The sequence below is a fragment of the Lemur catta genome, chromosome 5, assembly GCF_020740605.2.
Source record: "Lemur catta isolate mLemCat1 chromosome 5, mLemCat1.pri, whole genome shotgun sequence".
Lineage (NCBI taxonomy): Eukaryota > Metazoa > Chordata > Mammalia > Primates > Lemuridae > Lemur > Lemur catta.
This window is the reverse complement of record NC_059132.1, coordinates 31,258,189-31,277,009: the sequence shown is the minus strand read 5'-3', so window position 1 is coordinate 31,277,009 and position 18,821 is coordinate 31,258,189. Positions and strand designations below refer to the sequence as shown.

The window sequence follows — 18,821 nt, the reverse complement described above, 5'->3', positions numbered from 1 at the left end:
CTGGGGGGCCGAACTCAGGCGAAGTCAAGTCAAGTGGAAGTTGGAGGCTTGTTGCAGTTCAATGTGAGGAGCATTCTGGGTGCAGCGTCTGACAGTGTCAGACAGTGAACTCCTCTCGAGAAGCTGGGGAGACCACTGGAGAGGGCAGGCTCTCTGGGTTCAAATTCGGGGTTTTGCTACTCATCGGCTATGTGGCCTTGGGCAAGTCAATTGATTTCTCTGTGCCTCTGTTTCCTTATTCAAAACGAGGATAATGTTAATGCTTATACTAAGTATCCTATTACGGGTTGTGAATTGTGTGGATTAACGGAGTTAATCCATATGAGGGAGCTGGGACAGAGCCTGGCATATAATAAGCGCTCACCAAATGTTCGCTGGTGTTCTACCATCACGATGACTTCTGTCTTCAGCGTTTCATCTCCTTCTCCAAGGATGCTGTGCCCCGGGGTGTCCTCACTGTGTGGGGTGGGCAGGCAGTCAGCACCCAGGCTGCGTAGTTCAGGCTGGATTCACACCTGCTAGCTAAGCGGTGCATGTTGCCGAGCCTTTTGAGCCTCAGTTTCCTCATCTGGAAATATTATAGAAATGATATTGACACCTCTTCACAGAGGCATTATGACATTTAGAGGAGATAATTCCTGTAAAGTGCAGGCCCTCACAAATGATAACTGCTCAGTAAATGTCAGCCCTGTTGGAATGGGCGCCCTCTGAGACCACTCTTACTCTAAACTTCTACGATGTTTTGATTCGATCCTAATACACTGTTTTTAGTGGAAGCTGGAGAAGCTCGCTCCTTCTGTACCTTGTTTGTGCTTCCTCTCTCCCTTCCTTTTTCCCTCTTACCTTTCTACTCCTTTCCTGTCCATTTCCCTCTTCCCCAGGCTAAAGTGGATAATGAGATCCTTAATTACAAAGACCTGGCAGCTCTCCCCAAGGTTAAGTCCATCTACGAGGTACAACGCCCCGACCTCATTTCCTACGAGCCTCATTCCAGATACACGTCCGACGAGATGCTGGAGAGATGTGGCTATGGAGAGGTATCACGTCCTGCCCTTCGCTCTGGGGCTGCTGGAGGAGAAGAGTCCTGCCGGGGTCCCCAGCCCTGTCCATCGCAGACGGCGTGGCCTCCACAGTGCTGGCCCCCAGTCTCTCCTAAACTGGGATTTATAGCCAACATTGTAAACTCAAGAGATTTCATCCAAAAATCTGGCTTTCTGGATTTTCTTGAAAAATCAGAGCTGGCAATATTCCACCTGTATTTCCACCACCTGCAGATGGGTAGCAGCGCCCCCTGTAGACAGGACATGGGCCCCCCATTCTCCTCAGCCCCAGTTGCTCCCCATTAACCCCAGCAGTGAGGCTAAGAGCCTCTGACCACTTACTGCTTCTTCTTTTAGAGCAGAAATTTTTCTCCTACTCAGCCCATGGTTGTCATCTGCTGCCGCCAGTCTCAGTGGCCGTTTAGGTTTATAATCCCTGATCAGGCACGTTCTCTGGTGTGTGCACCTGGCCTTAAGCCCCAGTGTGCAGGGGGAAAGACACTTTTATAGAGACTCAATAGAGCTGGCTTTCGAAATCATTAAGTGGTTGCTGAACAAGAGAAAGTGTTCTCTGGAGAAGGCAGAGCAGTCATCACGCTGGCAGTCCTGGCTGTCCTCGCGGTCTGTATCCCAGGACATTTCTAACCCCATACCAGCCCCTGAGCTGAGATGATTTAGAGCAGAAGGAGCTCTGGCCTGGTGGGCAGGGACCCAGGGTCTTGTCCCAGCTCCCCCCCGAGCCAGTCTTGTGACCTCAGGCAAGTCCCTGCCTCTCTACGGGATTGGGGTGCTGTTCGGGTGAAGGGCCAATGCTGAGATTATCTGGGTTCTGCCCCCAAAATGGGAGCAGGAACAAGGGATCACGTTTGGTAGAAGTTGGCTCTCCTGAAGTTAGAAATGGCAAACCAAGGCCCACGGGCCACAGCCAGCTCCCAGATTTGATTTGATTCACTCACAAAGTATCTTTTTAAAATACCAACTAGCTGTCAACATGCAAACACTGGGAGACTTCACTTAAGAATCCGCATTTCTGACTTGTGTTGTTAAACCCAGAGGGTGTGTCACGGCAGGACAGGCACTCCAGCACGGCCTGGTCTCTGAGCAGCCGCTGCCCCCTTCCACCGCGACATTGTGTCTCCAGCTGGCTGCGCCACCCACAGGTCAACTCCTCGCTGACAGCAGCCTGGCCCTTGCCTGGCCCTACATGTGGGTTTCTGTCCTCGGCATTGTCCCCATGAACCCCAGCGGAGTCATGAGCCAGTAGAGAGCCGGGAAGGGTGGTGGAAATAGCTCTCAGCGAGCCGTGGAGAAGCCCGGGTCTGAGTCAAGACCTGCCACTTCCTCCCCAAGCGGCCCTGAGTGGCCCTGAGCCTTCACATTTCCCTCCTGGGCCTTGGTTTTTCCATCTGTAAAAGTGCTGGCCCTCCCTCTGCCGAACCATCTGACAATACTCTGCCTGTTCCTCTCACCCTCTCTCCTTTTGCTCCTTCCACGACTGCCTTCAAACTCTTCGCTTCTAAGTCGCTGGGAACATTATCTCCCTACTCCCAGGTAACTACGCTGAGAGAGAATTAAGTTGATGTATAATTGTGTCTCTTTGTGCTGACCAAGAAGACCCCAGACTTCACCTCTCCCCAGCCCCATGGGGCCTGAGCCCTTGGCCACGGTGCGCTTCCCAACCAGGCAGTGACAGAGGGGCTTGGGGTGTGCCCTACAGGGAGCAGCAGTGGCATAAAGGATGGGCGAACCCGATGTCCCCTTTCTACCCAGACATGGGCTCCTCAGACTCCCCGGGCTCCCAGTCAGGATTCCAGGGACCGACCCCTGGGTTCCGTTCAAGGCCCTGCTAGTGAATGGCAAAGCGCGGGAGACTCTCTGCCACCTCTCCGGCTGTGCGTGTAGCTCAGGGAGGGAGTCTCTGTGTTCATGCCTCAGCCCCTAGAATCCCAGATTCCATGTCACGCCCCCACCTGCCCGCTAGATCCCTGGGCCACAGGCCCACCTACCCACGGCCTTGCTCACAGCACACTTCCTCCCCCAGGACATCTACGAGAACCTGGACCTCCGGCAGAGACGGGCCTCCAGCCCGGGGTACATCGACTCCCCCACCTACAGCCGGCAGGGCATGTCCCCCACCTTCTCCCGCTCACCTCACCACTACTACCGCTCTGGTAAGGAAGGGGAAGCCCCTGAGGGAGAGGAAGAGCCGGGGGACAGTGGGGTGATGTGGTGTCTCTGGGCTGCAGAGCCCGCTCAAGGCTTCCCCAGGATCCCCACCACAGCGTGGCCCTCCTGGGGCCTGTCGCCACCTAGGGGAAGGGCTGGGCCTCTGCGTCCCCGCGGTGTCCCTGGCAGGGGTAGAGAAGGGGTATGTGGCACTGAGAAGCGGCAGGAAGGTGGGTGGAGAGCTGCCAGGAGAGGGGGTGGGGACAGCCCCGCGGCCCTGGCTGGAAGAAGATGCTTCCACCCGCTTCCTGGGGCCTGGCCTTCCCTGAGGGCCCTGCCCTGCCCACGCAGCCGGGCCCTGCACAGTCGCCCTGAGGGGAGGGGGAAGCAGGCTGGGATGGAGGAAAGGAGCCGGCAAGGGCGGGGCCGGGCAGGCTCGGCTGGGGAGCTTAGGGGGACGAAGACGCCTTCCCAGAGCTGGTAGGGTTGATTCTTACCCCCGAGAAATCTGACTTTGGGGTCCAGCCGGGAGGCAAGGTCAAGCTTGTTTCTGCCGACGCAGTGCATGAGCGCACATGCTGCTTCCGGCCGGAGCCTGAGCACGCTGGAGCGCCCCAGCCCACCCCCACCCCTGCTGTCATCACCTCACCGCTTCCTTAACTGCCACCGCGTTAATGCCTGTTTTCTCTGTGCCTCTGTTCTCTCTGGGGACCACTGCCTGCGTGCTCCAGGGCCCGAGAGTGGCCGGAGCTCTCCATACCATAGCCAGTTAGACGTGAGGTCCTCCACTCCGACCTCTTACCAGGCTCCCAAGCACTTTCACATCCCAGGTAGGCACTGCCAGCCCAGAATGCCTGGCGTGGGTGCATGCTCCATGGGGTCTCCGGTGCCTGAGCAGCCCACTCGATGCTGCACAGGCACCAAGGAGAAGCCAGCTCCTGGGGGACCCTCCCTAACCAGTCACCCACACTAAGTCCACCCACCAGCCCCAACACCCCCGGGGGTGTTAGTCTACCCATTTGACAGGACCAGCCTTGATCAAGACCTCAAGGTAGCAGCCCAGGGAGGAAAAGGTGCAGGGAGCTAGTGTGAAATTCCTCGAATGCTCAAGCCGGTGAGAGTACAGCAGTGACACACAGTGGTGAAGGTCACCAGCTGAGCATCAGAGCTCTTGGGGCGAATCCCAGTGCCGCTGCTCATAAGTGTATGACCTTGGGCCGGTTGTCTGGCTTCCCCAAGCCTCTGTTGTCCCAGCTGTACAGCCAGGCACTGTCATGGGCCCAGAGCTTATAGCTGTGCTCAGCCCGGCCCAGACCCTGCCTTCATAGTACCTGGTATCTATGTTCTAACGTGGGGAGAGAGATAATAAACAAATAAGTAAAGGATCATTTCAGGTAATGATAGATTTTCTAAACACATAAAAGAGGGCACCATGAGAGATGACGAGGGTCGTGTGGTCAGGAAGGGCTTCTTGGAGGGAACATTAAACTGAAAGGTGAGAAGGAGCCAGCCTGGGCAGACCACAGGCAAAGGCATCCGGGCCAGAGGGAGCAGCAGGTGCACCCTCGGCGTGACTGGAGGCGGTGCCGGGAGAGAGAGGAAGGCAGGCGCTGCGTGACTTGCAGGTGTGGTTCAGACAAAGGCTGAGTCAGGCAGAGCCAGGCCAGGACCCGGTCTCCTAACCCTGCGCTCAGGTTTTCACTCCCCACTCACTTTGCCCCCAAGAGCTCATCCTGCTGTGTCATCTACACCTTTCTCAACTGCCCCAGAGGGGTCTCCTCCTGTCTGTTTTTGAGGGAGGGGGAGGGAGATAATGCTGAAATTTGGCTGCAGCGTCCTGGGGACTTTCCCCTGGAGGTAGGACCCTGGGTGGAGGCAGTGGGCGCCTTCCTGCATGGATTCTGCTGAGCATGCGCCACCTGTGCCTGCACGCCCACCATCCAAGCCCCAGGCCCCTCCTCGGCACCATCTGAATCCATCTATTCCTCTCCCCCCACCTTACTTGGAACCTGCTGGGATGAGGTTGGAAGTTCAACTTTGGAAGAGGAAGTCCACCAGGGGAAAGATGGTGGCCCCTTGGAAAAAGTTGCTGACCATCTCTTTCTCCTGAGATCAACTGACCAAGTACTGTCTCCTTTTCTCCTCTCTCTCTCTACAACCTCCCCCCACTCTGCCCCTTCTTGGTCTGTCTGGCAGCTGGAGACAGTAACATCTACCGGAAACCCCCGATCTACAAACGGCATGGTACGGTCAGAGACAGATAGGGCTTGGCCACACAAGGAGAGGGGGGATGTTAAAAATCTATGCCGATGGCTCTGCCCAGGCCACCAGGAGCCACTAGCACAAGGCCACATCTTGGTCCTTCTTGTTGGCTGCTCCCCATTTCTCAGGGTGACACTGGGGAGGAGTTTGGTGTCATGTAAAGGTGTCAGTAAAGGCCTCATGTCCCCTAAATCCTTTCCCACCACCTTCCTAACCCCCCCTTACCTGCTGTCTGGTGTCCTAAATTCCATGATCAGAGAAACCCTTGTAAAATGTTTGTACCCCTGGGAGCATCACACTTCACGGCATTGATACTTAAAAATGTCCACTAGAATCACATCATATGCACACGGGTTCCTGGGCCCCACCCCAGACTTGCTGCATTAGAATTTTGTATTTGTAAGTTTCTCCAGGTGAGTCTGATCCTCAGCCCAGCTTGGGACCCACTGCTCCAAGCTGGTCTCAGTCACTGACTCCTGAGAGTGGATGGGTTCTTGGAGAGCAGATACAGATGAGAAAGGAGCAGAGAGTCACTTCATTCTTTCATTCATTCCTTCATTTGGTGTTTCTCAAAGAATGGTCTACGGGCCACACGCACCTGAGAGACTTATTAAAAAGGCAGAGTCCCTAGCCCTGGCCCTGCCCCAGACTCCCTTAATCAGAAATACTGAGTGTGAAGAATCTGCATTCTAACTGGCTTTGTCCCTGATTTCAGCCTGCACTCGGTATGAGACACACCAAATCCTCATCACCGACACCTCCCGTTCATTTTTGCAAAAAGCACTTCTTAAGCCTCGGTTGAATAGGCACATCCCTTCCTTTAGGGTGCAGAGGAGCAGCTGCCTCCCTGTGCACCTCGCTTGCTTAGGGTTCTAGTGGATACCAGAGGGAGGCACAGAGTCGGCAGAGCTTGGAGAGGGGCAAAGCAGCCCTGAATCAGGGTCTGAACTAACTAGCCAGTGGGGGGGTCTGTAAGAGTATAAATAGTGGCTCTGAATGCTTAAGACCCTACAATTTAGACAGACATGCTCAGTTTCAGAGGGGGCTGAGCAGGGAGCCCAGGTGAGCCTGTGAGCATGTGCACATGTACACGTAGCTGTGGAGGACACGCTACACACAGGCCCCCGAGTGGCCAAGAGAGGCACCAACCCCAACAAAGGTAGTTTGGCTTTATATCCAGGAAAAGCCCCCAGGGCCCAAGCTTCTCAGAACTTCATGGGATTTCCCAGGTGGGCTCTGTGGGGTAGCACCAAGGCAGATTCCAGAGGAGTGTGGGGTGGAGGTGGATTGCATGTGTAGGGGGGCAGATGGAAAGGCTAAATGCGATTGGCCAGGAGGGGCTGCTCAGAACCCAAGTCAAAGGGGAGAATTCGGCCAGGGATGGTGGCTCACGCCCGTAATCCTAGCACTCTGGGAGGCCGAGGCAGGAGGATCGCCTGAGGTCAGGAGTTCCAGACCAGCCTGAGCAGGAGTGAGACCCCATCTCTACTAAAAATAGAAAAATTAGCCGGGTGTGGTGGTGTGCGCCTGTAGTCCCAGCTACTCGGGAGGCTGAGGCAGGAGGATCGCTTGAGCCCAGGAGTTTGAGGTTGCTGTGAGCTACGATGACACCACTGCACTCCAGCCTAGGTGATGGAGTGAGACACTGTCTCAAAAAAAAAAAAAAAAGAGGAGAGAATTCAAAAGCTTTAAAAGCGAGAAGCGAGTGCTGCCGGGGGAAAATGCATAGCCTGGGGCTGGCTGAAGGTTGCTCCCATGACCCTCTGCTGCTCTGGCTCCACAGAGCATAGAGCTTGTCCCTAGAGCTTCCCTATAGCTGATCCTGAGAAATAGTCTTAGAGCCACACTCATTTCCCCAGCCCCTCTCTGCCGTACCAGCCTGTCACCTGTATTTGGGCCACTATAAGTCATTCATAAAGCTTTTGTGTTTGCAATGAGTCTTTTGGTCACCCTTGTCATGGGCTTACTTCAGGTGGAAACTTGAAGCTGGGTGGCACCTGAGCCAGCAGACCAATTCTGACACCTACAGATGAGGAAACTGAGGCAGAGAGGGCAGGATCTGCCCTGTGTTACACCTGAGTTAAGTGGCAGAGCTAGGACCAGAATTCAGCTTTGCTGACTTCCTGTCCCGCGCACCTTCCTTCGGGCCATGCAGCCTCCCCAAACCAAATGAGGCTTCTCAGGATGTGAGGGGGTTGAGCTGATTCAGCACACATCATGGCCCTGCCTGGCCATTCCCACCTAGATGTGGTTCAAATCCATAACAAGGCAGGCTTCTAAAGGGTTAAGAAGATGAGGGCTGGGGCTCACCTGAGACCTGTCAAGTCTTCCTCCAAGGAGCCACAGCCTTAGAGTTCACTCTGGAGCAGACCTAGGAATCCCTGGAATATGCTAGAAAGAGCCTTGGGCTGGAGTCCGGCCCAGTTCTGACGCTAATTTGCTGTGTGGTCTTGAGCAAGCCCCTTCCCCTCTCTGGAGTTTAGATACCCAAATGTAAAATGAGGGGTTGGCCCCAGCGCTGCATGTCCCAGACCCTCCTACCAGAGCCCCCTGACCTGGGCTGGAGCCCGGCAGGGACAGGGAAAGGGAGCACAGTCCCGGCCACGGCATCCTGCCCTCCTGAAGCATTCCCCTTGGGTCCTTTGCAGGTGATTTGTCTACGGCAACCAAGAGCAAAACAAGTGAAGACATCAGCCAGGCCTCCAAGTACAGTCCAGCCTACTCGCCAGACCCCTACTATGCTGCGGAGTCTGAGTACTGGACCTACCATGGGTCCCCCAAAGGTAGCATCCCCGTGGGAGCCTGGGACCAGAGCCCTATCACCTGTGCCAGGGACACAGCAGGTGGGGACAGACAGCACCCACTCCTTCACATGACCATTGTGAAGGAGAGTGTCTAGTGGGTACATAACTGAGGATGTTTAGTCATGCAACTGACGTGTACTGAGGGCCACCCGTGGCCCTGGGGATACACTGGGGAGCAAAACGGATCAGGTCCCGGCCCCTGTGGAGGAGACAGACGGAGGTCCCAGCCGTGAGAGGGAGATGATGCACAGGAGGTGGAAGGGATGAGGACAGCTGGAAAATGACAGAAGCGCCTCGGGTGCAGCGACTCAGCCGCCATGGGAAGGGAGACAGGAGGTAATTCAGCGGAGAGTGCAGAAACACGTGCAAAGACCCAAGGTGCGCGTGCGGGTTCCAGTGGAGGAAAGGAGAGGCTGTCAGCTTAGCCTTGAGCTCAGAGAGGGGGAGAAGCAGGTTGGGGGCAGAGATCCCACAGGGCTTTGTGGGTTGAGGTAAGGGTTTGGGTTATTATCTTACACAGTGGGATGCCACTGAAAGTAGTGACGTGATCACATTTGTGCTTTTGAGGGACCACTTTGGCTGTGGGGTGAAAATGGTTTGGAAGATGGAAAAAGAGAGGATGTGGGGAGATGGACGGTTCTTGTAGGCACCTGGCAAGGGATCCTAGTGATCCTCGGGGCCCAGCCCACCCAATCAGGCAACTCAAGCTGTTCCTTTCAAGTAGGGGGAGGGATTTTCATCAAAACACTTTGATTGAACACACGTTGTTACTAATTGAATGTCCATTCTGAGCAAAGCTTCCTGGAAGCTCAGAGGTGGCTCTTTCGTTACCCTCAAAGAATTCTCCATTTGGACAAGGAAGTAATTCGCAAATATAACTACACCCCAAGTCGCCCATGATTAGTACCCACGGGAGACGGTAAGTGTCCAGAGGCTGCAAAGGCATGAGAGACCACTCCCAGCAGGTGTGGGGGTATCTTAGATGAGACTATTTCAATCGCAAAAAAAAAAAGGAAAAGGAAAAACTACCTCCAAATGCCTCAGGCCAGGGCGGCTGAGTGGGGAGCACAAGTGGAAGCTGAACCTGTCTGTCCCTTGGCAGTGCCCCGAGCCAGGAGGTTCTCGTCTGGAGAGGAGGACGACTTTGACCGCAGCATGCACAAGGTGAGCTGGTCACACCACTGACCAAGATGCTTACAGGGTAATCACTGAGGGTTTTCTCATTTGCAAGTGACAGAAACCAAATTCAAACTTACCTATGATAGAAAAAGAAATGCATAGCTTTGCATAATTGAAAAGTCAAATGGTAGGATTAGCTTCGGGTCGACTAGATCTAACTGCTCAAAAAAAAAAAAAAAAATACCACCAGGAAGGTGTCTCTCTCTTCTCTTGTGGAGCTTCTCTCTGCTTTGGCTTCATGCTCTTTCTCTGTCATGGTGAGTGGGTGCCAGCAACCCTCCTCCAATGTTGCTGGTGGCCATGTGAAATGGTCCAGCCGCCGTGGAAAACTGCTGGACAGTTCCACAAAAAGTTAAATATAAGACTACCCTATGACCCAGCAATCCCGCTTCTAGGTAGATACCCAAAAGAATTGAATACAAAGACCCAAATACATGCATGCCCACATTCAGAGCAGCACTACTCACGATAGCCAAATGGACACAACCCAAATGCCCATCAGCTCATGAACAGAGAAACAAACTGCGGTATATCCACACGCTGGAACGTTACTGAGCCATAGAAGGAAACGAAGTGATGACACAGGCCACACCGTGGATGAACGTTGGAAACATGCTGAGTGAGAGAAGCTGGACACAAAGGCCCCCATGTTGCATGATCCCACTTATATGAAATATCCAGAACAAGCAAATCCATACAGAACAGAGATTGGTGGTTGCCGGGGGTTGGGAGAGAGGGGCATGGGGAGGGACTGATTAATAGCTTTAGAGTCTCCTTTATTACTCATCGTTATGGGGTAATAACGATGTTTTGGAGTGAGACAGAGGTGGTAACTGCACAACGTTGTGAATGTACTAAATGCCCCTGAATTGTTTCCTTTCAAATGGTTAATTTGCAGTTATATGATTTGCCCCTCAATTAAAAAAAAGATGGCAGCCTGCCCATCATTGAACCAATCACTGTGGCCAGGACAGTGGATCCTGTCACTGGCCAGGCCTGCTTTTTGGTGCCCACCACCGAGCCCCACCCAGACCACAGGACGACTTGTGGAAGGCAGATGAAGTCCCAAAGGGAAATGTGGGTGCTACGGGGCGGGAGGGGCGCTGGAAAGGCAGAAATGACAGAGGTTTGCCACAGAGGGTCCAGTCGCTCAGCCTTTCCCAAGCCTGTTCCATCTCCTTGTCCTTTCTTGTCCCTCTAACTTCGTCTTGCTCTTCCCCCGCCCCCAGCTCCAGAGCGGAATTGGCCGGCTGATTCTGAAGGAGGAGATGAAGGCCCGGTCGAGCTCCTACGCGGACCCCTGGACCCCTCCCCGGAGTTCCACCAGCAGCCGGGAGGCCCTGCACACAGCTGGCTACGAGATGACCCTCAATGGCTGTAAGCACTGCTCCCGAAGCCCAGCGGCGCCAGGCCTTTCCTGGCGACTGCCTGACATTTGTTGGCTGTTCACTCTGAGCCAGGCCTCCTTGAAGTACAGTCCACAGCAGCCCTTATCACTCCCACACGTGACAGATGGGGAACTAAGGCATGGCAGCCTTTGGTAACCTGCCCAAGATCACTCCGTTTCTTAGTGATGGCGCTCGCTTAATCAGATCCCCTGCCTGTCTGTGTAAATAAAGTTCTGTGGGAACACAGCCAGCCCAAACTCAATCCCTCGGGCTAACAAAGGAATCGGGAGTCGGGAAAGTCTGGCCTTGGTGGTTAACCCCAGAGCCTCCCACTTTCCTCCATTTCCGGTGCCCCCTCTGGGTCTAAAATACAGGTTTGGCAAGGGGCTGTGTGGGCCACCTCAGAAGACCATGCTGTGCCCTGAGCAGTCACTCCTACTCCTTTGGACCATCTGAGGCTGTGACTTTCCATCAGATTCGGCATAAAGAAAAATGTCTTCTAATAGTCTGCATGGCTCAAAGATATAGGGGACAGCCTCCTGGGGTAGTGAGTCTACCACCACTTGGAGGTATACAGGCAGAGGCTTTGTTCAACCTCTTCGCCTTGGAAGTCTCTCATTGCAAGACCCTCTCTGTTCCTGAACACACACACACGCTCTCTCTGCCTCCTCTTTTCTCACCCCTGTGGGATTCCGTCCTGCCAGGAAATCCCATCTCAGATTAATACTCGATGGATAATAAAAGGTATCATTTATTGTACTTCCATGTACTAGGCATTTGTGGATACATTATCACTCCTGGTCCTCACAAAGACCTGCAGTGGGTCTTATTATTATAGAGGGATTATTATCACCCACTTTATAGATAAGAGAACTGAGGTTAAGCCACTTGCCCAAGGTCAGAAAGCCACTAGGTGACTTAGCCAGGATCAGACCTGAATCAGCGACCACAAGGCCATGAGCTTTTCCCTCTTCACCATCCTGCACCTTGACGCTTGTTGAGAGTGAAGATGATGGTGGTAGTGGTGGTGGTAAAGCCAGTTCTATGGCATATTCTGTATGTGTCAGTCACTATGCTGAGTACCTTACTGTATTATGTCACATAATCTTCCCAATAACCCTATAAAGGAAACACTATCACTCCCCATTTTACAGGTGAGAAAACCAAAGCATGATTAGGTAAACTGTCTGAAGTTAGCTATTCACCAGGATGAACTGATCAGCCTGTTTCCCTGCCTGGCAGCTGGGGGCATGGTTTTCAGCCCCTGGCTCTGGGCTCTGTGCAGAGCACCAATGCTGCTCAAAATTCAACTCCTTCAACTGCATCTGTCCAACGAATATCACAGAGCACCTGTTCTGCCCTAGGGGCGGGGCTAGAAGCCAGGTGGGGGAGGGAGATGAGGTGCAGGTGTGACAATCGGAAACTGGCCAATGGGAAACGAGGTGCCTAAGGAGCCCCCTTCTTCCCGCCAGCTAGGGTGGCTGGGTGTGGAAGCCACGTCTCTTTGTCCTTGTGAACTGTCTCCACCACGTCTGTCTGTCCCCCTGAGCACTGGTCTCGGCTTTTCTCTCTTGCAGCCCCCCGGTCGCACTACCTGGCTGACAGCGGTACGTTCTGCCTGGCCTGCCTTCGCCCACTGAGTCCTGGGAGGGCCGGAGCTGAGTCGGCTGCAGCTCGCCGTGGCTCTGATGACCACAGGGGATGTCCCCGCACAGTCCCAATCTCAAATAGTCCACCCCCCTGTATTTCTCAGGCTGTGGGCTTCCGTGTGGGGTTCTAGAACCAGGATTGCCATGACCAGCAGGTCCCAGAGAGAAAGAAAGAGCACACACCTCCTCCACCCACCTGGGCGCCTTCCTGTCAGGGTGCTGAGCTTGATGCCAATTCCAGGGCCTTTGTCCAGAGCCACCCTGTGGCCAGGACACAGAGGTCTGTCACAGGAAGATAGATGTGTGCAGGCCAGAGAGCGTGTGAGTGGGTGTCTTGGGTGGGCCTAGAATTCTGCCAGGGTGCGGTGCTGCTCAGACAGTCAAGGTGAAAATCTGGAGAGCATCAGGAAGAGGGGGTGGCCTCTGGCTCCCACCCCTTCCCACTGGGCTGGGCCATTTGTAGCCGTTTGGTGACCTTGAGTAGAGGGATGCATGGCTTGAGGCTCCTGGTAACGGCCCTGGCTCCTTCTTTTCAGATCCCCTCATCTCCAAATCCGCCTCACTCCCTGCCTACAGAAGAAACGGGCTGCACAGGGTAAGAGGGGCTGTGCTGGGGGACATCGCCCCCCAGGATGCTAACACGTTCACCGTTAGCTCACTGTTGGGTGGAAGCCGGGCAAAGCCTTGGCTAGAGGTCGGTTAGCTGAAATAACCCAACGGCAGTGACTTGCTCCCCTCCCCTGAGATGCCTGCCTGAAAAGAGGCCCCATGGCAGGGGCTGGGAACAACCAGTACTTATCGGGCAATGACTCTGTGCCAGGGACTGAGCTAAGCACGTTACATGTGCTACCTCGTTTAGCCTTCACAACTTGGGCAGGTAGTTACTATTATTAGCCCTACTTTGTGCATAAAGAAATGGAAGCACAGGGAGGCTCGGTGACTTGCCCAGGCTCTCCCAGCCAGCAAGTGGTGGGGCCAGGATTCGAGCCCAGGCCAGCCGACCCCAGAGCCCACACCTGACTGCCATGCTCCACTGGCCTCTAACATGGCTCATCTCTGCGCTCTCTGATGCCTAGGATGTAAAACCCGCATGGAAGCAGTGAGTTGGTTTGAAGGCTGAAAGGAAATAAAAACATACCTTGGTCATAGTAGGACAGCTGTGCAGCAGGATAGTGATGGGGCCAAGGGGAGGGACATTTAGATAGATGTTGATTTACTGAGCATCTACTAAGTGCCAGGCACTGTCCCAGATGCTGGAGATCCTGCAGTGAGTGAAGTCACTGCTCCTGTGGTGATCACGTTCTAGCTGAGAGATAGACATAAACAAGACAATGTGTGATAGGAAGTCAGGGAGTCAGAAGTGTTTGGATGGAAAATAGTGGGGGAGAGAGAGAAGAAAGGCCTGCAAGAGCCACTCAGATAGAGGGAAGTGCAGTGTCCAAGTCCCTGGGTGAAGAGGGCACAATGGGCCTGAGCCGGCAAGGCCAGGACAGAGTGAGTAAGGACATGGAGCCAAACAGGAGTGACACTAGGGCCTTGCACAGTGGTTAAGGACTTGGAAGGTGTGCTGCCTGACCCAAGTCAGACTGACAGTGGGATCCCTCTGGCTGTCATGCGGAACAGAGACTACATGGGGACCAAGTGGAAGCCATTGACCCAAAAATAGGGAGCTGTTTTAGGGTAGAGCACCCCTGCAGAGCCATGGCTGGTATTAATAGTCCCCACCTGCTGAGAAACACACAGACCCTGTCCTTAACACACTCAAGGTCTAGACATCCATTCATTCAACAGATATTTATCAAAAGCCTTTTCCATATATGAGGTACCACTCCGGGTGCTTGGAATACATCAGTGACCAGAGCAGCCCAGAGACCCCTACACCTTGGAGCTTATATTCTTATAGGGAGAGGCAGAAAGTAAGTAATAAATGGCAAACAAGTCAAATGACATGGAATGTTAGAGGGCAGAGCTAAGGGAAAGGAAAATAGATGAGCAGGATAAGGAGGACTGAGAGTTTGTGGAAGGGACTACCTGCAATTTCCAATAGGGTTGTTAGGGAAGATTTCATAGGAAAAGGGGTATTTGAGCAATGAAAGCAAGCATGAGGTGAAATTCACCAAATTAATAGACGTATCTTGAGTGCCTACTGTGTGCCGGGACTCGGCACAAGCATACAGCCGTGAGTTAAGCTTCCCTAACTTGAGGCTGCTGAGAGGGCCTGGGTCCAAGCAGCCCTGGCCATTTTCTGGAGATGGTGGGTGCTTCAGGGAGGCAGAGACGAGCTTATCTCAGGCCAGTCCTGGCTCCGTTTCCCCTGCAGACGCCCAGCGCGGACCTCTTCCACTACGACAGCATGAACGCAGTCAACTGGGGCATGCGAGGTGAGTGCCGGCCCCGCAGCTCTGCAGGCAGAGGGCTTTTCCCGGGACTTCCCAGGATGTACCTCTCAGAACTGCTTGACCTTCGGCTAACGTTGCTGCAGATTCTGTCCCCACACTGGGCTACGCCCAAACCCCAAGTTCCAGCTCCTCTTCACTTCCCAGTCCCTCTCTTTTCCTCTGCTTGTCCCTCATCCTCTCAAGTCCCAGCCTGGGGTGATCTTCAGGCCACCTGTCCCATCTGGGTTCCCAGAGCCATCGTAGAGTGCCATTCTCCCTGGACTGCAGAGCTAGAGTTTCCTGCCAGCCCCAGTGAGGGGAAACACTCAGAGCCAAATGCACACTGTTCCCAGGAAAACTTCCATGAGCTTCATGTTCTCTCCAGCGGTGCTCTCATACCAGCCTCTATCAGCTCCTACGAGCAGGCTCCAGCAGGAGGGGTCCCACATCAAAACCTCAGAGGGTTTCTCTGGAAGATTGGGGCTCTCACCCATGTGCTTCACGATCTCAGATTCTTCTTATTTCTACTCTAAATATCTCAAAAGCCATTTTTCCCCTAAAACCATCTCAAGATCAGCCCAACTCCTACCTCCAGCCATCCACTGTGCTCATGCCAGCCTAGACTTGCTCCAGAGTGAATCTAGCAAGGACGGGGCCTCTGCATGGTCAGGGGGAGGAGGTGGCAGAGGCCAGACCTCCTGGGAAACTGAGACAGGCCAGGGAGTGATGCAACACAAAGACTGATGAGTTCCATTCTGTGTGTCTCTTTTGTCTCTGCAGAGTACAAGGTAAAGGACATGCATAGACCCCAGGGGTCTCCAGGATTCAGGGAGCCACAGCATTGGGGACCAGCAGGAGGATGACAGCACTGTCTATACAGGGAAGGGAACATAAATAACCCCAAGGGTCCTTCCAAGACTAACATTTCCTGCCCCTCCCTGGCCAACTTTCCCTGAATCCTGCCCTAGGTCTCTTGCCTACTGAAATCAGACCGTTTCCCTGGGCCTCAAAGACTCTCTGGTGGCTCACCAGTCACCAAATATTAGACACTTACATCCAGGAGGTTTTGTGCCCATATTAATGCCAAATGCCACCACCTTATTCCTAGCAGTATTAGGGGGCTTTCTGGGCCTTGCCTTTTGGGAGAAGTTGCCTTAAGGATGCTGGGCAACCCCAAGGGCAGCAGTCTCAGCCCTTGCCCAGATTCAATGTCTGGCCCAGACATGAAATAGAGCTGAAAGGAACAAGCCCACCCCTTTGCCCATGCTAGAAACATCCCCTTTCTTTCTCCTTAGATCTACCCTTATGAGCTGCTGCTAGTGACCACAAGGGGAAGAAACCGACTGCCCAAAGATGTGGATCGGACCCGTTTGGAGGTAAGTCTAGAAAACTAAGCAGAAGCCTTTGGGTTTGGAGAGATTTCAGAGGCTGCCTTGTCTAGCCCAGCTCGGGAGGGGCGGGCAGCATGAATGGTGTCAAGGTCACGCAGCTTGTTGCAAAATCAGAGACTTGAGCCCAGACTGCTCTGTGCTATTCTGTGTTGCCTCCTCTTCAATCAGTTAGCATCTGTGTGTACAGTGACAGCATGTCCTCACCTGGGGCTGATGCCCCTGCAGACCTAGGAGAAGCGCTAGATTTGGTCCCTGCCCTCAAGGGGTTCACAATCTCAGGACTGTGCCTAAAACTAGTGCTTGTGGTGGGGGAGGCGAGGGGAGCAGCGCTGTGCAGAAGGTGAAAACATAAATCAGTGCAGGTTCAAACTCTGCTTCTGCCACCCCTAGGTGGGCAGCTTTAACCAAGGGACAGCCCCACTGAGCCTTGGTTTTCTCCTCTGTAAGGTGGGGGTGATTGGAGTGCTCCCCTCAAGTTGCTGGGAGAAGCGAGTGAGCCAACACACATGGGGCCCTTAGCGTGGAGTCTGGCAGTGCGCTCAGCATGAAGAACCCAGTGACTGTTAGATCACTGTTACTCAGGGAAAGCCACTAAGGCCTGGGGCAGGTGACACAGGCTTGCAGAAAGAGGAAGGATGTGGATGGACTTCGAAGGCGGGTGGGGTCTGGATGGGTGAGGACAAAGAAAGGTGCATCATGAGTGGTGGGAACAGTATGAATAAAGGCACAGAGGTGGGCCTGAGGATGGCATTGGGCATTCGAGCTGTCCCATCCACATGGCGTGGAGTTCCAGTCCCTGATCCGCTCTGATCCGGGGCACGCTCTACCCTTTACAGCCCATTGCCTCTCCCTAGAATGCCCTTCCCATCTCGCCAGCCTGCTGACTGACTCCTCAGGGGCCTACGCTAGTGATCCCTGACCCCAGAGCCTCCTTCCTCCCCCCTCCTTAGCCTGTGTCCAGGATGTGGCCAGGCACCCCCATATTCCTCTGTGTCAGATCACTGACATACCCATTTCCTCTGCCAGAGCCTGAGCTCCTTAGGGGCGAAGATTGTCCTCTTCCACAGGGCCTGGGCTGGGAGGGTGTCAGGAGGTGTTTGTGGCATTGAATGCAAGCTTCTAAAGGAGGAGTTTCAGTGCCCCTCGGGAAGAGCACATGAGCCACCCCTGACCTGATGGTGAAGAACTTGTCCCAGGATAGAGGGTTGGGGCAGAAGGCGAGAATGCAAGTGGGCCAGGAAGCTTGTCCTTCCAGCTCTCACGCGCTGGAGTAGCAGGCTCCAAAACGGGAGGGTTCTCGCCACATCCATAACGAGGGCCTCCTCCTTTCCCTCCCTGCAAGTGAGGGTGTCCGCCGGTGCTGAAGGGGACAGCTCCCAGCGCAGCTCAGCAGAGGCGGCTTGAAGGGATGGAAACACTCTGCATAACATCAGAATCACCCAGCGAGCTTTTAAAAACCTCACACAGGGGCCCCGCCCTAGCCCAATTAAACCACCATCTGAGGAAGGAGCTCTGGCATCAGTATTTTTTTAAAGTTCCCAGGAATGTCTAAAATGTAGCCTGAGCAGAGACCACTGGGCTAGAAGACACTGCCCTCGGCCCCTGCACCAGCTCAGGGAAGGAACTAAAGAAGGAAGACTCTGACCCTGAGCTCAGGGAGTTCAGAGTATAGACAGCCATTCATCCAACAAATATTTATTGAAAGTTTATTCTGTGTGTCAGGTACTGTTTTGGGTGCTTGCAGTATAGCAGTGAACCAAACAGAGACCCCTGCTCTCTTGCAACTTGCATTCTTGTGTGAGGAGCCAGACGCTAAATGACACAAATAAAAATAAATGATGCTGTGTGTTAGAAGGTAATAAGGGCTAAGGAAAATAGGAAAAGGAGAGCAGAATAAGGGGGCTTGGGAGCTAGAGGGCAAGGCAAGGTCCAGTTTTAAATAGGGGATGACAGTTGGTCTTGTTGAATATGTGACATTTGAGCAAAGGCTCGAAGTAGGTGAGGGAGTTATTTTATGAGAAAGAAGAACATTCTGGGCAGAGGGAACAGCCAGTGCCAGGGCCCTAACACAGGAGTGTTTGGGGATGGCAGAAGGTGAATGTGGCTAGGGTCACATGAACGCAGCAAAGATGAAGAGGAGGTGATGAAGGCAGAGGAGATGGGGGCCAGATGCTATGTGACGGGCATGTGCACGGATCATTGCTCACGTGCCGGCCCCACACTGAGCACGTGACCCGAGTCCTCTCATCCACCCTCGCTGTGTCTGTGATGCAGGGGTTAGGATGCCCCCATTTTCCAGAAGAGGCAGTTGAGGCTCAGGAGAGACTAAGTAACTTGTCCAATGTCACACAGTCATGTCTCCCTGGCTCTAAAACCTTCCTGCTTAAACACCTTTCTGCGACAAATGACCAAGGGACAGGGCTGGCATAGGGGCCCTGAGAACCCCAGAAAGAAAAGAGGCTCCAGCAAGCCCTCAGGGGAGGAGAGGAGAGAGGCCTGGTCTCCCTTGAGTCCTACTTGTGGACACTTGACTTGAGGTTGAGGCTACCACGCCTGCGTGTCGA

General features: G+C 53.9%; 1 protein-coding gene across 4 annotated transcripts in view; it reads left to right on the top strand.

Annotated features, from left to right (window-relative positions):
- Window positions 1-18,821, top strand: part of ABLIM3 (actin binding LIM protein family member 3) — a 104,284-nt gene that overhangs the window by 81,367 nt on the left and 4,096 nt on the right. For 2 of the 4 annotated variants that reach the window (XM_045551415.1, XM_045551416.1), the window contains 10 exons: window positions 3,082-3,211; window positions 5,403-5,450; window positions 8,117-8,251; window positions 9,375-9,436; window positions 10,681-10,828; window positions 12,417-12,446; window positions 13,025-13,083; window positions 14,809-14,869; window positions 15,647-15,654; window positions 16,162-16,242. In XM_045551415.1, coding sequence (XP_045407371.1) covers window positions 3,082-3,211; window positions 5,403-5,450; window positions 8,117-8,251; window positions 9,375-9,436; window positions 10,681-10,828; window positions 12,417-12,446; window positions 13,025-13,083; window positions 14,809-14,869; window positions 15,647-15,654; window positions 16,162-16,242 — 762 coding nt within the window. Of the gene's footprint in view, window positions 1-881; window positions 1,038-2,561; window positions 2,592-3,081; window positions 3,212-3,937; window positions 4,037-5,402; window positions 5,451-8,116; window positions 8,252-9,374; window positions 9,437-10,680; window positions 10,829-12,416; window positions 12,447-13,024; window positions 13,084-14,808; window positions 14,870-15,646; window positions 15,655-16,161; window positions 16,243-18,821 lie in introns of all 4 variants that reach the window. The other 2 variants (XM_045551418.1, XM_045551417.1) reach the window with 2 other exon arrangements.